Here is a 17,321-nt window from a genome sequence, read left to right as displayed (position 1 = left end):
TAGGCCACACGTAAGAGTATTGCATTCAATTCTGGTCACCACATTACAGGAAGGATGTGGAAGCTTTGGAGAGGGTGCTGAAGAAGTTTACCAGGATGCTGCCAGGATTAGAGGGTATGAGCCAAAAGGAGAGGCTAGAAAAAACTCAGATTGTTTTCTATGGAGTGGTAGAGGCTTAGGGGAAATTTGATAGAACTTTATAAAATGATTAGATGCATAGACAGGGTTGACAATCAGAATCTTTTCCCCAGAGTTGAAATGTCTAAAACTAGAGGGCATACATTTAAGATGAGAGGGGTAAAGTTCAAAAGAGTTGAGAGGAACAATTTTGATGAGGTTCCCACGGTAGGCTATTGCACAAAATATAGAGGTGAGGGGTATTATGGGTGATTTCTGGATCAGAAATTGGCTAGCTGAAAGAAGACAGGGTGGTGGTTGATGGGAAATGTTCATCCTGGAGTTTAGTTACCAATGGTGTACTGCAAGGATCTGTTTTGGGTCCACTGCTGTTTGTAATTTTTATAAATGACCTGGATGAGGGCTTAGAAGGATGGGTTAGAACATTTGCGGATGATACTAAGGTCAGTGGAATTATGAACGGCGCTAAAGGATGTTGCAGGTTACAGAGGGACACAGATAAGCTGCAGAGCTGGACTGAGGGGTAGCAAATAGAGTTTAATGCAGAAAAATGTGAGATGATTCACTTTGGAAGGAGCAACAGGAATAAATACTACTGGGCTAATGGTAAGATTCTTGGCAATGTAGATGAGCAGAGAGATCTTGGTGTCCATGTACTTAGACCCCTGAAAATTGCCACGCAGGTTAATAGAGTTGTTAAGAAGGCATACGGTGTGTTAGCTTTTATTGGTAGAGGGATTGAGTTTCGGAACCACGAGATCATGTTGCAGTTGTACAAAACTCTGCTGTGGCTGCACTTAGAGTATTGTGTACAGTTCACGTAACCCCATTATAGGAAGGATGTGGAAGCTTTGGAAAGGGTTCAGAAACAATTTACTAGGATGTTGCCTGGCATGGAGGGAAGGTCTTATGAGGAAAGGCTGAGGGACTTGAGGCTATTTTCATTCATGAGAATAAGTTTGAGACGTGATTTAATTGAGACAGATTAGATGATGATGGCTAGCACAAGGGGATATAGCTTTAAATTAAGGGGTAATAGATATAGGACAGATGTCAGAGGTAGTTTCTTTACTCAGAAAGTAGTAGGGGCATGGAATGCCCAGCCTACAACAGTGGTAGACTCGCCAACTTTAAGGGCATATAAATGATCATTGGATAAACATATGGATGAAAATGGAATAGTGTAGGATAGATGGCCTTCAGGTTGGTTCCGCAGGCCGGTGCAACATCGACGACCGAAGGGCCTGTACTGCGCTGTAAATGTTCTGTGTTCTATGTTTTTTCCAAAGCCTTGTATCTTGTATACATTGCCAGGGGGAACGGTGGGAGCAGATACAATCGGGGCATTTCAGAAACTTTAAGATAAGCACCTGACTATGTAAGGAATAGAGGGATATGGACCAAGGGCAAGCAGAAGAGATTAGTTTAATCTTGCTGAAGATCCCATTCTTGTGCTGTACTGTTACGTTCAATCCCCTCCAGTCCCATGCTTAAAACCTTAAATCTGTGTCAACTTGTTCTAGTACTATCAGCCAATGGAGCAACATATCTAAAACTGTCAGAATCATGTACATTGTGATCAAATCAGCCCTTAATTTCCTTTGCTCCAAGGAGAAGAAAACCAGTTTATCCAGTTAACCTTTGTAGCTAAAGTTCCGTATCCCTGGAACACTTGTAGTACATTTCCTCTGCCTTTTTCTAGGACCCTCATCTCTTTCCTTAGATTGGTAAAAAGAATTGGATGCAACAATCAAGTTGTGGTCTGACCAGATCTATATATAGTTTCAGCATATCTATTGGGTATTCATACTTTTGCAGATAAAATTCCCTCTGAAGAGAAAGAAATAACATTTCAATTTAATGTGGGTTTAGCTGTACATATGGATTTATTCTGAAAAAAATCTCTTGCTCTCTGATTTTGGTACAGGCCTCTTGAATTTGGAGAAGCTGTTACGCCAGTTTCTTATTTCCAAGGACACTTTGTCAGTCCGAATGCTGGACCAAAGTCAGGATTCAACACCTGTGTTGAAGGAAATTCGAGATGATAAAATTGCAACAATAATTATTGATGCCAGTACTTCAGTGTCACAATCCATCCTTCGCAAGGTATGTTCAGCGTTAAAGTTACTAGACTCTGATCACCAAGAGTTTTAATAATTAATGAATGGCCCAGATAAATAGCCTAATTGCTGCAATTGAGTTGTTTAGATTGATTATTCACTCATTTCTATTATAAGACTGCGGAATATTGCTATTTCATACCATTCAATGTATGAACAAGTTGACGCTAAAGGCAGTAACAAAATTAAATCCCATAACTTTTCAGAATCAGATTCCCTATTGCCCCCGTCCCTCAAATCCACATACCTCAAAGTAATCCTTTCAACAAACCTGACCATCCAGCAAGCTGGGGTATCCGGTTTTTAAGAGAATGACATAGTCGTAGAGTTTTTGCAGCAGGCAAAGAGGCCCTTCAGCCCAATATATCTGTGTCGGTCATCAAACATCCATCTATTCAAATCCCATTTTCCAGCCTTTAGAAAAATAGAAACATACGGTAGAGGAACAGGAGTAAGTCACTTGGCCTTTCAAGCCTGGTCCTCCATTCAGTATGATCATGACTGACCATCCAATCAGTACCCTTTTCCCACTTTGTAACTTTAGTCCTAAGAACTATATCTGCATCTTTTTTGAAAGTAAAAAAAAACAAAATTGCTGGAAAAGCTCAGCAAGTCTGGTAGCATCTGTGGAGAGAAAGCAGAGTTAATGTTTTGGGTTGAGCAAATCTTCCTCAGAACTTGAAAGTCTTCAATATTTGGACTCAACAGTTCCCTATGGCGGAAAATTCCAACATGTTTGCCACTTTCTGCATGAAGAAATTTCTCAGCTTTGATCTAAATAGTAGACCCATTATCCTTGGACTGAGACTCCTGTACCTGGACTCCCCCACCACAGGAACATCTTTCTTGTGTATATACACTATCTAGCCCTAATAGAATTTAAAAGGTTTATTTGAAATCCACCCTCATTAGAACATAGAACATAGAACATAGAACAATACAGCACAGAACAGGCCCTTCGGCCCACGATGTTGTGCCGAACTTCTATCCTAGATTAAGCACCCATCCATGTACCTATCCAAATGCCGCTTAAAGGTCGCCAATGAATCTGACTCTACCACTCCCTCGGGCAGCGCATTCCATGCCCCCACCACTCTCTGGGTAAAGAACCCACCCCTGACATCTCCCCTATACCTTCCACCCTTCACCTTAAATTTATGTCCCCTTGTAACACTCTGTTGTACCCGGGGAAAAAGTTTCAAACTCCAGTGAATATAGTCCTAATCAATCCAGTCTCTCTTCATACTTCAGACATACCATCCCAGGAATCAGTTTGGTAAATCTTCATTGCACTCTTTCCATCGTCAAAAATATCCTGTCTCAGAAAGGGAGAACAAAACTACACACTATACTCTAGGCGGGGCCTCACAAATACAGAGTACAATTGCAGCAAAATGTCCCTGCTCCTGGCTTCTCACCATGAAGGCCAACATACAATCTGCTGTCTATTTTTGCTACCAAAGTGAATAACCTCACTTTTATTCATATTATACTGCATGACATGTATTTGCCCACTTACTTAACTTGTCCAAATCACAACGAAGCTCATCTGCATTCCTCCCCACAGCATACCCTTTCATCCAGCTTTGAGTCACTTGCAAAATGATAGGTAATTTCCTCATCCAAATCATTAATGCATATTGTAAATAGGTGGAATCCAAGCACTAATCCTTGCGGAACCCTAAAAGTCATAGCTTGGCTCTTGGAAAATGACCCTTTTAATCCTGCTGTTTGTTTCATGGCTGCAAGCTAGTTCTCTATCCATTTCAGTGCAAGACTTCCAGTTCCATGCACTTTAGGTTTACATGCTAGTCTCTTATATTGAAATTTATCAAAAGCCCTTCTGAAAATTCAAGTAAATCACATCTACTGCCTCCCCCTTACCCACTCCACTAATTAGATCCTTAAGAGGTTTCAGCAGATTTGTCAAGCATGGCTTCCCTTCCTTAAATCCATCCTGACTCTGTCTGATCCTATTCATATCTTCCAAGTGCTCTGCTATTACGTCTTTTATAATGGACTTTTTTTTCCCCCATTAATGACGTCAGGCTAACCGGACTATAATTCTGTTTTCTCGTTGCTACCCTTTTTAAATAGTGGGGTAACATTAGCTACCTGCCAATCCACAGGAACTGTTTTAATTTTGTAGAATTTTGGAAGATGACCACCAGCGTATTGTCTATTTCTAGGATCATTTCCTTAATTACTCTGGGATGAAGGTTATCATGCTGTGGGTATTTACCAGCTTTCACTTTCTTGAGTTTCCCCAATACCATTTTGATATTAATATGATTTTTCTTTCAGTTCTTGCTTCCATTTAGACACTGTGCTCCACCATATTTTTGGGATGCTATTTGTGTCTTCCTTTATGAAGACGTACTAAAGTATTTAATTGCACTGCCGCCTTTGTTTCCCATTATAAATTTCCCTGCTTCTAACTGTAGAAAATCTATATTCATTTTTACTAATCTTTTTCTGTTCACCTACTTATATTTGGCCTGTACCCTGGTGATTCAAGCCCTCAGCTAAATAGTTCTTAAATTCTTGAGGATTCCTGCCTCTAAAAGCCTTTCAGGCTGCGAATTTTCCAACTCTCCGAGTGAAAACAGAAGTCCTCAAATCCCCTTTAATGCTGTTGATCATTAAAATTGCCCTGGTTATTGATTGCTTTGGAAATATGGGATTGGGATGTCATAGCCATTACAGAAACTTGGCTAAGGGATAGATGGAACTTCAACTCAATGTTCTGGGTCTGAGATGCTATAGAAAGGATAAAAAAGGAGGCAAAACAGGAGGGGGAGTGGCATCTATGATTAAAGAAAATATTACTGCTGTAACTAGGGAAGATAATTCTGAAAAATTTGATTTGTTTAAAATAGTTATAGAAAAGGTTAAGCCTTCCATAAAAATTAAAGTAAGGCAAATTTTAATGGCATGAGACAAGAACTTTCAAAAATTGATTGGAGTAGGCTATTTGTAGATAAAGGGACGTCTGATTAGTGGGAAGCTTTCAAAAGTGTGGTAACGAGTTCCAAGTCATTGTGTCCCTGTTAGAGTGAAAAGTAAAGCTGGTAGGATTAGAGAACAATCGATAAGTAAGCATATTGAGATTTGAGCTAGAATAAAAAAGAATCATACATTAGATATAGACAACTGGGTTCAAATGAATCTCCTTTTTTTAAAAAATTCATTCATGGGATGAGGGCATCTCTGGCCAGGCCAACCCTTCTGCTAATTTAACCAAACACACAGAAAAGCTCACCTCGTCTCAATCTGTTAAAGTATGAGTTACAGGGAACTCCTAAATTCCTGTATTTAAAGAGAAAAATGACAATTTCATTCTTTAACTCAAAAAGTCAACATTAAGCAACAACGATTTACAACTCTAAGCCTTCTTTGTCTTCAAGATTTGTTAGCTACCTCCCATTCTATAACAATATACTGATCCGATAAAGCACCTATTAAATTTACAGCAAATCAATTTTCAAAACCAGAAAGCAGCTGTCGTCCTCCTGTTTGTAGATCTCCCTGGCTCGTCTTCAGTCTTCTGCTGTACAGATTTTTCATATGAAAACGGTACCTTTTAGAGAGATGGTTTTTGAGCATTCTGTCTGACAATGGCAAGTAGTGCTGTTTCTCTGGCTAACTGTCCAAACTGCCTGCTTTTTATACCCCAAAAAGTCGGATTGTCTCATTGGTTTAATGTTGTCAAAACAGTAAGTTCAAATTCGATTGGATTTAGTAGATTGGGGCAAAGTTTAAACTGATTGGTTAAATTTGAACTGCCGTGAAAACAGCAAAGTATCTAGGTTACAGCCAAAATGTTATATCTTTCAATTGTCCAGGACACTTTGTGCCTGCTAGCTGCTTGTCAGCTTTCAACTCTCTCTTAAAGGTACAGTACACACCTTCAAGTTCATAACACTTGCCCCCTTAAGAAAAAAATGAACCATCATAATGAAGAGATGGCTTTCTTTTAATTCTTAACCCCATTACCATGAAATACATAGGACATTAATCTAAGTTCATTTTAACTTCTACACACACACACACACATATTACATTTGTTCAATCTTGCCTTTCTTTATCCAATAAATCCGCGATAGCGCATCTACTATCACATTTTTACGATCCGTAACATGTACAATTTGTAAATCTGTAACATAAGACTCCAGTGAAATAGTCTCATATTCTTGTCTTTAAATCGTTCCAAGAATGTAAGAGGATTGTGATCCATGTACATAACCATCTCAGGCACATTGTTCATCACTTAAACACAAAATGTTGTAAGGCCAGTATCAAAATCAATAATTCCTTTTCGATTGTAGAGTATTTTCTCAGGTGGATGTTGAGTTTCTTTGAAAAGTAATCAACTGGCAGTTCAATTCCATCATCATCTTCATGTAGCAGTACAGCTCCAACCCCTATATCGCTAGCATTGATTACAACTTTGAAGGGTTTCAAGAAGTTTGGTGTAGCTACAACTGGTGCGGTGGTTAATACTGCTTTTAAATTCTCAAATGTCTTCTGGCATTGTTACGTCCACTGAAATTTCGTGTTCCTCTTCAGCAAATCTTGTACAGTGCCACTATACTTTGAAGAGAAAGTGAGAACTGCAGATGCTGGAGATCAGAGCTGAAAATGTGTTGCTGGAAAAGTGCAGCAGGTCAGGCAGATTCCAAGGAACGGGAGAATCGATGTTTCGGGCATTTGCTGAAGAAGCGCTTTTCCAGCAACACATTTTCAGCACTACACTTTGAAGTTTGGAACAAACTTCTGGTGGAATCCGCTTAGTCCCAAAAATCGAAGCACCTCTTTCTTTGAGGTTTGTCATGGAAATTCCTCTAAGGGCAAGTTGTGTGCCATCTCCCCCAGAGGGTTAAGTGATCAATGAGTTTGATATATCAGGGTTCAAGTAAGTGCTGTGATGTGAGCTTACCGGAAAATGCTGATGACATATACATTGAGATAGGTCTACACTGCAGAGATGGAAAAGGAGGAATCCAGCTCCAATACAACACAGTATTGTAGAGCTTGAGCCCATTCTCTCCACCATTGAAGATCCTTGTCTTCCTTGGGGTCAACCTTCCATGCCCAATGTTATGTCCCCAGAATGTCATCTCTACCTTCGTGAATTCTGTTTTGTTTAAATTTATTACCGGTTTTCTGGATGCTTCCACTTGTTTGCAGGAGAATTAGAGTGACTTATAAAAGGTCTCTGACTTATTAATTGAAAGTCATACCTTATAGCAACTGCTAAAGAAAAGGTAAACTGGTTTTCTTTAGGCTTAAATTGTTTTTTTAAATTAGAGAACAGAGAGATTGCTCCTGAGCTGATGGAGTTCTGAGACTTCTTCCTAGTTTTTACATATCCCAAGCTGTACAGCTTCCTCAGAACCAGGTCACAGTTATTCCCTGTCATCTACTCATTGCTGGCTAAATCTCCATTTATACACACAATGGCTGCCATTCATCTGCATTTTCTCTTCCCACAGCTTGAACTATCAGCTGTCTAAACAGGCTTTGGTGATGTAGCAATGGCGGGAGCTTGAATGCTATTATACTTAGAGAACAGCAAGTTCATATTTCATAGAGCAAACTAAATCCTGGGGCAGCCCTAACCATCTGTTGTAGTACAGGTAGTTACTTCAGTAAGGGCAAGCAAAGCACTTTAAGCATGGCTGTGAATCTCAGTGCCCACATAGTCTGAGCTTTCATGGGAGCAAGCATGAATCACTTTACACTTGCATGAGTTTTCACTGGACCACTGAAGCATTGGATGGCTTTTGCAGCTGGTCCTGCTGGCAGTGCTGATCACCACCTCAATGGTGGAGAGAATGGGCTCAAGCTCTACAATACTGTGTTGTATTGGAGCTAGATTCCTCCTTTTCCATCTCTGCAGTGTAGACCTATCTCAATGTATATGTCATCAGCATTTTCCGGTAAGCTCACATCACAGCACTTACTTGAACCCTGAGATATCAAACTCGTTGATCACTTAACCCTCTGGGGGAGATGGCACACAGCTATGCTTGCCCTTAGTCCTAACTGCAGCCCACTTATGTCTGGTAACTCTCCACATACAGATTCCGGCCTTATGCTTGCTAATGGTAGAAAGATGGAGAGACAAGATTAATAGATAAATGCAAATTACTGCAGATGCTGGAATCTGAAACCAAAAGAGAAAATGCTGGAAAATCTCTGCAGGTCTGGCAGCACCTGTGAGGAGAGAAAAGAGCTGACGTTTCAGTTAGACTCGAAACGTCAGCTCTTTTCTCTCCTTACAGATGCTGCCAGACTGGCTGAGATTTTCCAGCATTTTCTCTTCCGGACAAGATTTAAGATTTGGGCAGGAGTTGCGGGGAATGTGAGAAAGAATTTCTTTTACACAGCACGTGGTAATGAGCTTGAACGTAATACCCATGAGGATAATGGAAATGGAGACAATTAGATGAACACTTCCTTGAACCATATAACCTTTCTGAGCCAAGGGGATTGAGCAGCAGGGGGAAGGAGGGGTACCGCACTTCTCCCCCGGGAGCCATTATGGTCTCGATGTGGTTGAATGTTCTCCTTTGTGCAGTGGGTGCATCTCTGGCATGATTTTAAATTAGATTAAATGAGAGTTGTAAAATGTGTATTCATAATATCTTGTTTTCCAGGCAATGGAGTTAGGAATGACATCTGCCCACTATCATTACATCTTTACATCTCTGGTAAAGTATGATCACTCAATATAAATGTTATTTATCTGGTAAAGGGATAGTGGGTAGGAGTGAAGGAAGGAAAGGAAGTAAGGCTTTAAGGATGGAGGCAGGGAAGATGGGAGCAGGAGAAGTCCATGATGGAGAAAGCAGACATGTTAGCTTCCAGAGTCAAAAAGTGTGGAGCTGGAAAAGTACAGCCGACCAGGCAGCAACCAAGGAGCAGGAGAATCAACATTTCAAGCTTAAGCCCTTCATCAGAAATGTGGGGAAGACCCAAGTGGGCTGAGAGGTAAATGTGAGGGTGGTAGGGCTGTGGGGGAAAATAGCTGGGAATGTGACAGGTAGATGAAAGTGGTAGGTGATTGGTCGGAGAGGAGGGTGGAGGCATAGGTGGGAAGGAAGATGGACAGGTAGGACAGTTCAAGAGGGCAGTGGAAGGTTGGATCTGGGATAAGGCGGGGGGGATGGGAAATGAAGAAACTGGTTGGAGGGTCCCAAAACGAAAGATGAAGCGTTCTTCCTCCAGGGGTCAGGTAGTTAGGGTTTGGCGATGGAGGAGGCCCAGAACCTGCATGTCCTTGGTGGAGTGGGAGGGAGAGTTAAAGTGTTCAGTCACAGGGCAGTGGGGTTGTTTAGTGTGTGTGTCTCAGAGATGTTCTCTGAAACATCCCACAAGTTGGGATCCTGTCTCTCCAGTGTAAAGGAGACCACAATGGGAGCAATGGACACAGAAGATGACGCGTGTGGAAGTGCAAGTGCATCTCTGTCAGATGTGGAAGGATCCTTTGGGGCTTTGGATGGAGGTAAGGGGGTAGGTGTGAGTGCAGGTTTTGCACTTCTTGCAGTGACAGGAGAAGGCGCAAGAAGTGGAGGGTGGGTTGGTGGTCGAGGGTGGGGGGGGGAGGAGGGTAGGTGGGAACCTCACAAGGGAGCGGCGGAGGGATTGGTCTCTCCAGAACGCAGATGGGGTGGGGAGAGAAATTTATCCCTGGTGATGGGGTCTGACTGTAGGTGACAGAAATGGCAGAGGATGATGCGATGCATCCGTCCAAGACCCCAAAGGATCCTTCTGCATCTGACATAGATTTATCTGCACTTCCACACAGTCATCTACTGTGTCCGTTGCTCCCGATGTGGTCCCCTCTACATTGGTGAGACAGGACGCCAACTTGTGGAACGTTTCAGAGAATATCTCTGAGACACATGCACTAAACAACACCATCGCCCCATGGTCGAACACTTTAACTCTCCCTCCCATTCCCACTCCGCCAAGAACATACACGTCCTGGGCCTCCTTCACCACCAAACCCTAACCACCCGACGCTTGGAGGAACAGCGCTTCATTTTCTACCTTGGGACCCTCCAACCACATAGGATCAATGGATTTCACTAGTTTCCTCATTTTCCCTCCCCCCACTTTATCCCAGATCCAACCCTCCAGCTCGACATCGTCCTGGTGACCTGCCCATCTTCCTTCCCATCTATCCACTCCATCCTCCTCTCTGACCTGTCACCTTCCCTCCCATCTGCATCTACCTATCACATTCCCAGCTACCTTCCCCACAGCCTCACCCCCCACCCCCCATTTATCTCTCAGCCCTCTTGGCCTACAAGCCTCATTCCTAATGAAGGGCCTATGCTCGAAACATTGACTGTCCTGCTCCTCGGACGTTGCCTGACCAGCTGTGCTTTTCCAGCACCACACTTATTGACTCTGATCTCCAGCATCTGCAGTCCTCGCTTTCTCCATGTTAGCTTCCATGCTAGGTCAGGACTTATATAATTAAATGGTAGGGCCCTATGTTGTATTGTCAAACAGAGAGACCTAGGGGTTCAAGTACATAGTTTTTTTAAAGTTTTTTAATACGTGGTTAAGAAGGCATATTGCACACATGCCTTCATTGCTCAGACCATTAAGTACAGGAGCTGGGATGTTATGTTGAGATTGCATTGAACATTGGTGAAGCCAGTTTTGGGCATATTGTGTACAGTTCTGGTCACCTTGCTATAAGATGGATATTATTAAATTGGAGAGTGATCAGAAAAGATTTACCAGGATACTGCCCAGATGGGGAATTTGAGTTATAAGGAGAGGCTAGATCGGCTAGGATGTTTTTCTTTGGAACGTAGAAGGTTGAGGGCTGGCCTTTTCGAGGCTTATAAAATCGTGAGGGGGAATAGATAAAGTGAATAGCAAAGGTCTTTTCCCTAGGTTGGAGGAGCTCAAAACTTGGGGGGCATATTTTTAAGGTGAGAGGATTTGAAAGGGACCTGAGGGGAACTTCTTTCACACAGGATGGTTTGTGTGTGGAATGAACTACCAGAGGAAGTGGTCGATGCAGGTACAGTTTCAACATTTAAAATACATTTGGACAGGTACATCTATAGAAAAGATTTAGAGAGATATGGACCAAAACAAACAAGTGGGATTAGTTTAGTTATGGAAACTTGGTTGGCATGGACAGTTGGATCAAAGGGTCTGGGAGCGGAGTCGAGCGGAAAGGAACTTGAGAAGGTAAGTAGCATAAAAACTTACCATGTGGACTTGGGGCCTTCACTTCAGGAGAGCAACCGAGTGGAGAGCATTCTGGGAAGGTGGGTGATTCTGTTTCTGAATCAGAGTGGGAAACTGAAAGGTGATGTCACAAGAGGGCTGTGATTTGATTGGCTAATAAAGGGTCTCCTAAATTTGAATTTGTGCCGAATTAAATCTTGTTATTTATTGGTTGCAACTTGCATAAGCAGAGATACACAAAGTTAAAAATTTAAAAAATAATTAAATAAAATAAGGCTGGAGGGTCAGGCAATGTGTTGTTTCTGTGTCACGTGTGAGCTAGTGGACCCCATTGTGGTTCCCAGTGACCATGTCTACAGTAAATGTTGGTTGCTGGAAGGACTCCAGCTCACAGTTGATGAACTGGAGTCTGAGCTTCAAACGTTGTGACACTTCAGGGAGGGGAATGTAGGAGGTTGAGGGCTGGCGTTTTCCTGGCTGCTGTATTTCAGGAGACAGTCACACCCATTAGACCAACTAACACTAATTCAGCCAATGGTCAGGAACAGGAGGGTGTGGCAGTGAGTAAGACAGGTAGAGAGATCTATGAGGTAAAGTTGCAAGAGCCTCAGCCCTTGTCCTTTTCTAACAGGTTCAAGAGTATTGCTCCTTGTGTGAGTGGGAATGGGGACTGCAGGGAGAATGAGCCAACTGACTGCAGCGCCATGGTGCAGAGAGCCATTCAATTGGGGGGAGAGAAGAGAAATGTGGTTGTAATTGGGGATAGTGTAGTTAAAGGCATAGGTACTGTTCTCTGTGACCAGGATCGAGAGTCCCAAAGGTTGCATTGCCTACATGGTGCTCGAGTTTGGTGTATCTCATCTGGACTGCACAGGAACTTGGATTGGGAGGCTAAAGATCTAGTGGTTGTGATGCATGTAGGTACCAACAAGATCAACAAAGCTAGAGCAGAGGTTCTGCTAAGGGAGTATGAACAGCTAGGAGCTAAATTAGAAAGCAGAACCCAAAAGGTAATAATCTCTGGATTAGTACCTAAACCACAAGGCACATTGTCAATAAGATTAATCAGGTAAATGTGTAGCTCAAAGATTGGTGTGGGAGAAATGGGTTCGAATTCATGGGACATTGGACCAGTACTGGGAAAGAAGGGAGCTGTTCCAGTGGGATGGTCTACATCTGAACTGTGCAGGGACCAGAGTCCGAGAGAATCACAAAACTAGGGCTATAGACAAAACTTTGGAGAGGGTTCAGTTATAGGGAAAATTAGAAAACCAGAATTAATAGGAGGTAAGAGTGCAGAGCTCAGGAGAGGTTGTTAAAATCTCCAGCACAGACAGAAATAGGACAGAGTATCTGGAAAGGGTTAGCAATCAAACTTCAACTACACTGGATAAACGAATGACAATGAGAAGAGGAACGGTTAATACAGGACTGAAGGTGTTATATCTGAATGCGCGCAGTATAAGGAATAAGATAAATGAGCTTGTGGCACAGATCAAAATTGTCAGATATAACATGGTGGGCATCACGGAAGGGTGGCTGCAAGGGGATCAGGATTGGGAGCTGAATATTCAAAATGATAGGCAGGTAGGCAGAGGGGATGGGATTGCCTTATTAGTAAGAAATGAAATTAAATCAATAGTAAGAAACAAAGTAGGGTCAGATGAAGAGCTTATGCTCAGAACGTCAACTGTCCTGCTCCTCAGATGCTGCCTGACTGCTATGCTTTCCCAGCACCACACGTTTTAATGGGTAAGATGGTATAGAATCTGTGTGGGTAGAATTGAGGAATTGTAAAGGTAAGAAAACCATAGTTAGAGTTATATACAGGTCCCCAAACAGTAGTCAGGAGCTGGGGTACAAGATACACCAGGAGATAGAAAAGGTGTGTAGAAAAGGCAAAGTTACAGTGATCATGGGGGATTTCAATGTGCAGATGGACTGGGAAAATCAGATTGGTAGTGGTTCGCAAGAAAAGGAATTTGTGGAATGTCTATGAGATGGCTTTTTGGAGCAGCTTGTGGTGGAGCCCACTAGGGACCGGGCAATACTGGATTTACTGTTGTGCAATGAGGCTAACCTGATGAGGGAGCTTAGGGTGAAGGAACCCTGAGGAAACAGTGATCATAATATGATCAAACTCACTCTGTAATTTGAGAGAGAGAAGATAGAATTAGAGGTAATGGTAATTCAACTGAATTAAGGCAATTACAAAGGCATGAGAGAGGAGCTGGGTAGAATTTACTGGGAGAGGAGCTGAGCAAGAAAGACAGTGGAACAGCAATGGCAGGAGTTTCTGGGAGTAATTCAGGAGACACAGCAGAGATTTTTCCCAAGGAAAAAGAGGCATGGTACAGGGAGGATGAGGCAGCCATGGCTGACTAGAGAAGTCAGGGATAGCATAAAAGCAAAAGAGAAAGTATATAAAGTAGCAAAGAACAGTGGGAAACCAGAGGATGAGGAAGCTTACAAAGACCAACAGAGGGTAACAAAAAAAGAGGGAAAAGATTAAATATGAGAGTAAGCTTGCCAATAATATAAAGGGAGACCAAAAGAGTTTTTTAGATATGTAAAGGGCAAATGTGAGGCAAAAGTAGACATTGGGCCATTGGAAAATGACACTGGAGAGATAGTAGTGGGGATTCTGGATTAGTGGTGCTGGAAGAGCACAGCAGTTCAGGCAGCATCCAAGTAGCTTCGACATCGACGTTTCGGGCAAAAGTCCTTCATCAGGAATAAGATTTCGAAGCTACTTGGATGCTGCCTGAACTGCTGTGCTCTTCCAGCACCACTAATCCAGAATCTGGTTTCCAGCATCTGCAGTTATTGTTTTTACCTAGATAGTAGTGGGGAGCAAAGAAATGGCTAGGAACTGAATAATTAGTTCACATCGGTCTTCACGGTGGAAGACACAAGTAACATCCCAAACATTCAAGAGAGTGAGGGAGCAGAGCTGAGTATGGTGGTCATCACCAAGGAGAAGGTGCTAGAAAAACTGAATGGCCTGAAGGTGGATAAATTTACTGAACCAGTGGACTACACCCCAGAGCTCTGAGAGAGATAGCTGAAGGGGTAATTGAGGCATTAGTGGTGATCTTTCAGGAATCACTAGAATCTGGGATGGTGCCAGAGGACTGGAAAATCACTAATGTAACACCCACTTAAAAAGGGAGTAAGGCAGAAGACAGAAAATTATAGACCAATTAGCCTAACCCCAGTAGAGTGGGTAAGATCCTGGAATCCATTGTAAAGGATGAGATTTCTGAATACTTAGAAATGTATGGTAAAACAGAACAGAGTCAGCATGGTTTCATCAAGAGGAGGTCATGCCTGATAAATCTGCTAGAATTCTTTGAGAAAGTAACAAGCAGGTCAGAATAGGACTTTAAGAAGGCCTTTGACAAGGTGCCACACAGGAGGCTACTGAGTAGGATAAGGGTCCATGGTGTCAGAGACAAGGTGCTAGCATGGATAGAAGCCTGGCTGTCTGGCAGAAAGCAGAGAGTGGGGATAAAAGGGTTCTCAGGATGGCAGTCGGTGACAAGTGGTATTCTGCAAGGCTCAACATTGGGACCATAACTTTTCACTTTATATATTAGCATCTAGATGAAGGAACTGAGGGACAGGTAGCACTGAGGAGGCGGGAGGCTGCAGAAGGATTTAGGCAGGTTAGGGGAGATGGCAAAAAAGTCACAGATGGAATACAGTGTGGGCAAGTGTGAGGTCATGCACCTTGGTCAGAAGAATAGAAACATGGACTATTTTCAAAAATGGGGAGAAAACTCAGAAATCTGAAGTGCAAAGAGATTTGGGAATTCTAAGCTAGGATTATCTCAAGGTAAACTTGCTAGTTGAGTTAGTAATTAGGAAAGTAAATGCAATGATGGCATTTATTTTGTGAGGACTTGAATATAAAAGCAGGGATGTACTTCTGAGGCTCTATAAGACTACATTTGGAATATTGTGGGCAGTTTTAGGCTCATATCTCAGGAAGGATGTAGTGGCCCTGAAGCATGTTCAGAGGAGAGTCACAAGAATGGTCCCAAGAATGAACAGCGTAACATATGAGGAATGTTTGAGGACTCTGGGTCTATACTCGATGGAGTTTAGAATGATGAGGTGAGATCTACTTGAAACTTATAAAATACTGAATAGCTTGGACAGAGTGGATGTTGGGAAGATGTTTCCATTGGTAGGAGAGACTAGAACCTGAGGGCACAGCCTTAGAGTAAAGGGAAGACCTTTAAGAACAGAGATAAGGAGAAACTTCTTCAGCCAGAGGGTGAGGTGAATCTATGAAATTCACTGCCACAGAAGACTATGGAGGCCAGGTCATAGAATATATTTCAGACTGAGATAGATAGTTTCTTGATTGTAAAGGGGATCAAGGTTATGGGAAGAAAGTGGGAGAATGGGGTTGAGAAATTTACCAGCCATAATTGAATGGTGGAACAGACTCAATGAGCTAACCGGGCTAATTTTTGCTCCTCTGTCTTGTGGTCTGTTGCCGTGCTGGATGACACTATGACTCTAAGTATGAAGACAATGCCATCATCGCCAATTATGGTGAAATTTATTGCTCATTCCTAATTACACTTGCTCAGTCATTTCAGAGGGCAGTTAACAGTCAGCTCCATTGCTGTCAATCTGAAGGTACTCAAGCCAGACTAGGTAGGGACTGCAGATTTCCTTCCCTGAAGGAGATTACTGAATATCATGGGGATTTATGACAATTCATTGTTAGTTTTATGATACCATTACAAAGTTCAGCTTTATATTCCAGTGCCACAGTGGGATTTGAACTCATTTGTTTGAGCTTCTAGATTTCTCATCCTGTGATATTAACGCTATGCTACCAATTCCCAATAATAGCCGGTTAGACTCATTGAGTTCTTACAGTACAGAAAAAGCCCCTTCAGCCAGTTTTGTCAATGCCATCTATTCTAATCCCATTGTCTATCACTTGGCCCAAAGCCTTGTACACTATGGCATTTCATTTTCAATAACTAATTCTTGAATGTTTTAAGGATTCTGACCTCAGGTGTTTATGCCATGATTTTCAGATACCTATAACCCTCTGGGTGAAAAACATTTTTCTCAAAGCCCTTCTAAACCTTCTGCCCACTAAGTAAAATGATTTCTCCCTATCTGCCCCCTCTATGCTCCTGAAAGTATTTTACACCTCAATCAGATCCCCCTTAGCCTTCTGTTCTCTCAGGAAAATAATCCCAGTCAATCTACTTTCCCTTCATAGGCGAATCGCTGCAACCCATTCAACGTCCTGGTGAATCGCCTCTGCACCCTCTCTAGTGTGTGGTGATCAAAACGACACACAGTACTCCAGCTGTAGCCTAACCAACGTTATATTCACTCTATCATAAGCTCCTTGCTATTGTATTCAGTGCCTTGACTGATAAAGACAGTTATCCCATATGCGTTCAACATTTTATCCACCTGTCCTGTTGCTGCCTCGCTTAATTTAGAAGCAATTATTGTAAATGATGGAAAGATGGATGAAGTTCAGATCTATGGTATGTCTTTTTTTAAAAATCCAAGAGTAGGTCCAATCGAGTTTTCTTAAACACAAACAATCTTCGGCAAATAGGTAACGTCATGAATGTTATACTCACCTTTAATAAAGAAGGATAAATGTGTTAGTTCTGTTTAAGACTCAAGACTACAACAAGAATGAAGATTATAGCATTCCTGATAAAGTAATGTTTACATGCTTTTGTGTCCTTTCCCTGATCACAAAGTAATTGTACAGATATTAGAAAACTGCAAATTTTCAGTTTCCTCCTGAATGAAATCAGAGAAAGTTGACAACATAGAAAGGGACCA

The 17,321-nt window shown here is 42.2% G+C and overlaps 1 protein-coding gene across 4 annotated transcripts in view; it reads left to right on the top strand.

Moving 5' to 3' along the window:
• grik4 (glutamate receptor, ionotropic, kainate 4) overlaps positions 1-17,321 on the top strand; it is a 173,503-nt gene that overhangs the window by 75,082 nt on the left and 81,100 nt on the right. For all 4 annotated transcript variants that reach the window (XM_072593556.1, XM_072593559.1, XM_072593557.1 and 1 more), the window contains 2 exons: positions 2,066-2,244; positions 8,921-8,974. In XM_072593556.1, coding sequence (XP_072449657.1) covers positions 2,066-2,244; positions 8,921-8,974 — 233 coding nt within the window. The remainder of the gene's footprint in view (positions 1-2,065; positions 2,245-8,920; positions 8,975-17,321) is intronic.

The sequence above is a fragment of the Chiloscyllium punctatum genome, chromosome 23 (genome assembly GCF_047496795.1).
Source record: "Chiloscyllium punctatum isolate Juve2018m chromosome 23, sChiPun1.3, whole genome shotgun sequence".
Classification (NCBI taxonomy): domain Eukaryota; kingdom Metazoa; phylum Chordata; class Chondrichthyes; order Orectolobiformes; family Hemiscylliidae; genus Chiloscyllium; species Chiloscyllium punctatum.
The sequence above is the reverse complement of the archived record's forward strand: the minus strand, read 5'-3'. Positions and strand labels throughout refer to the sequence as shown.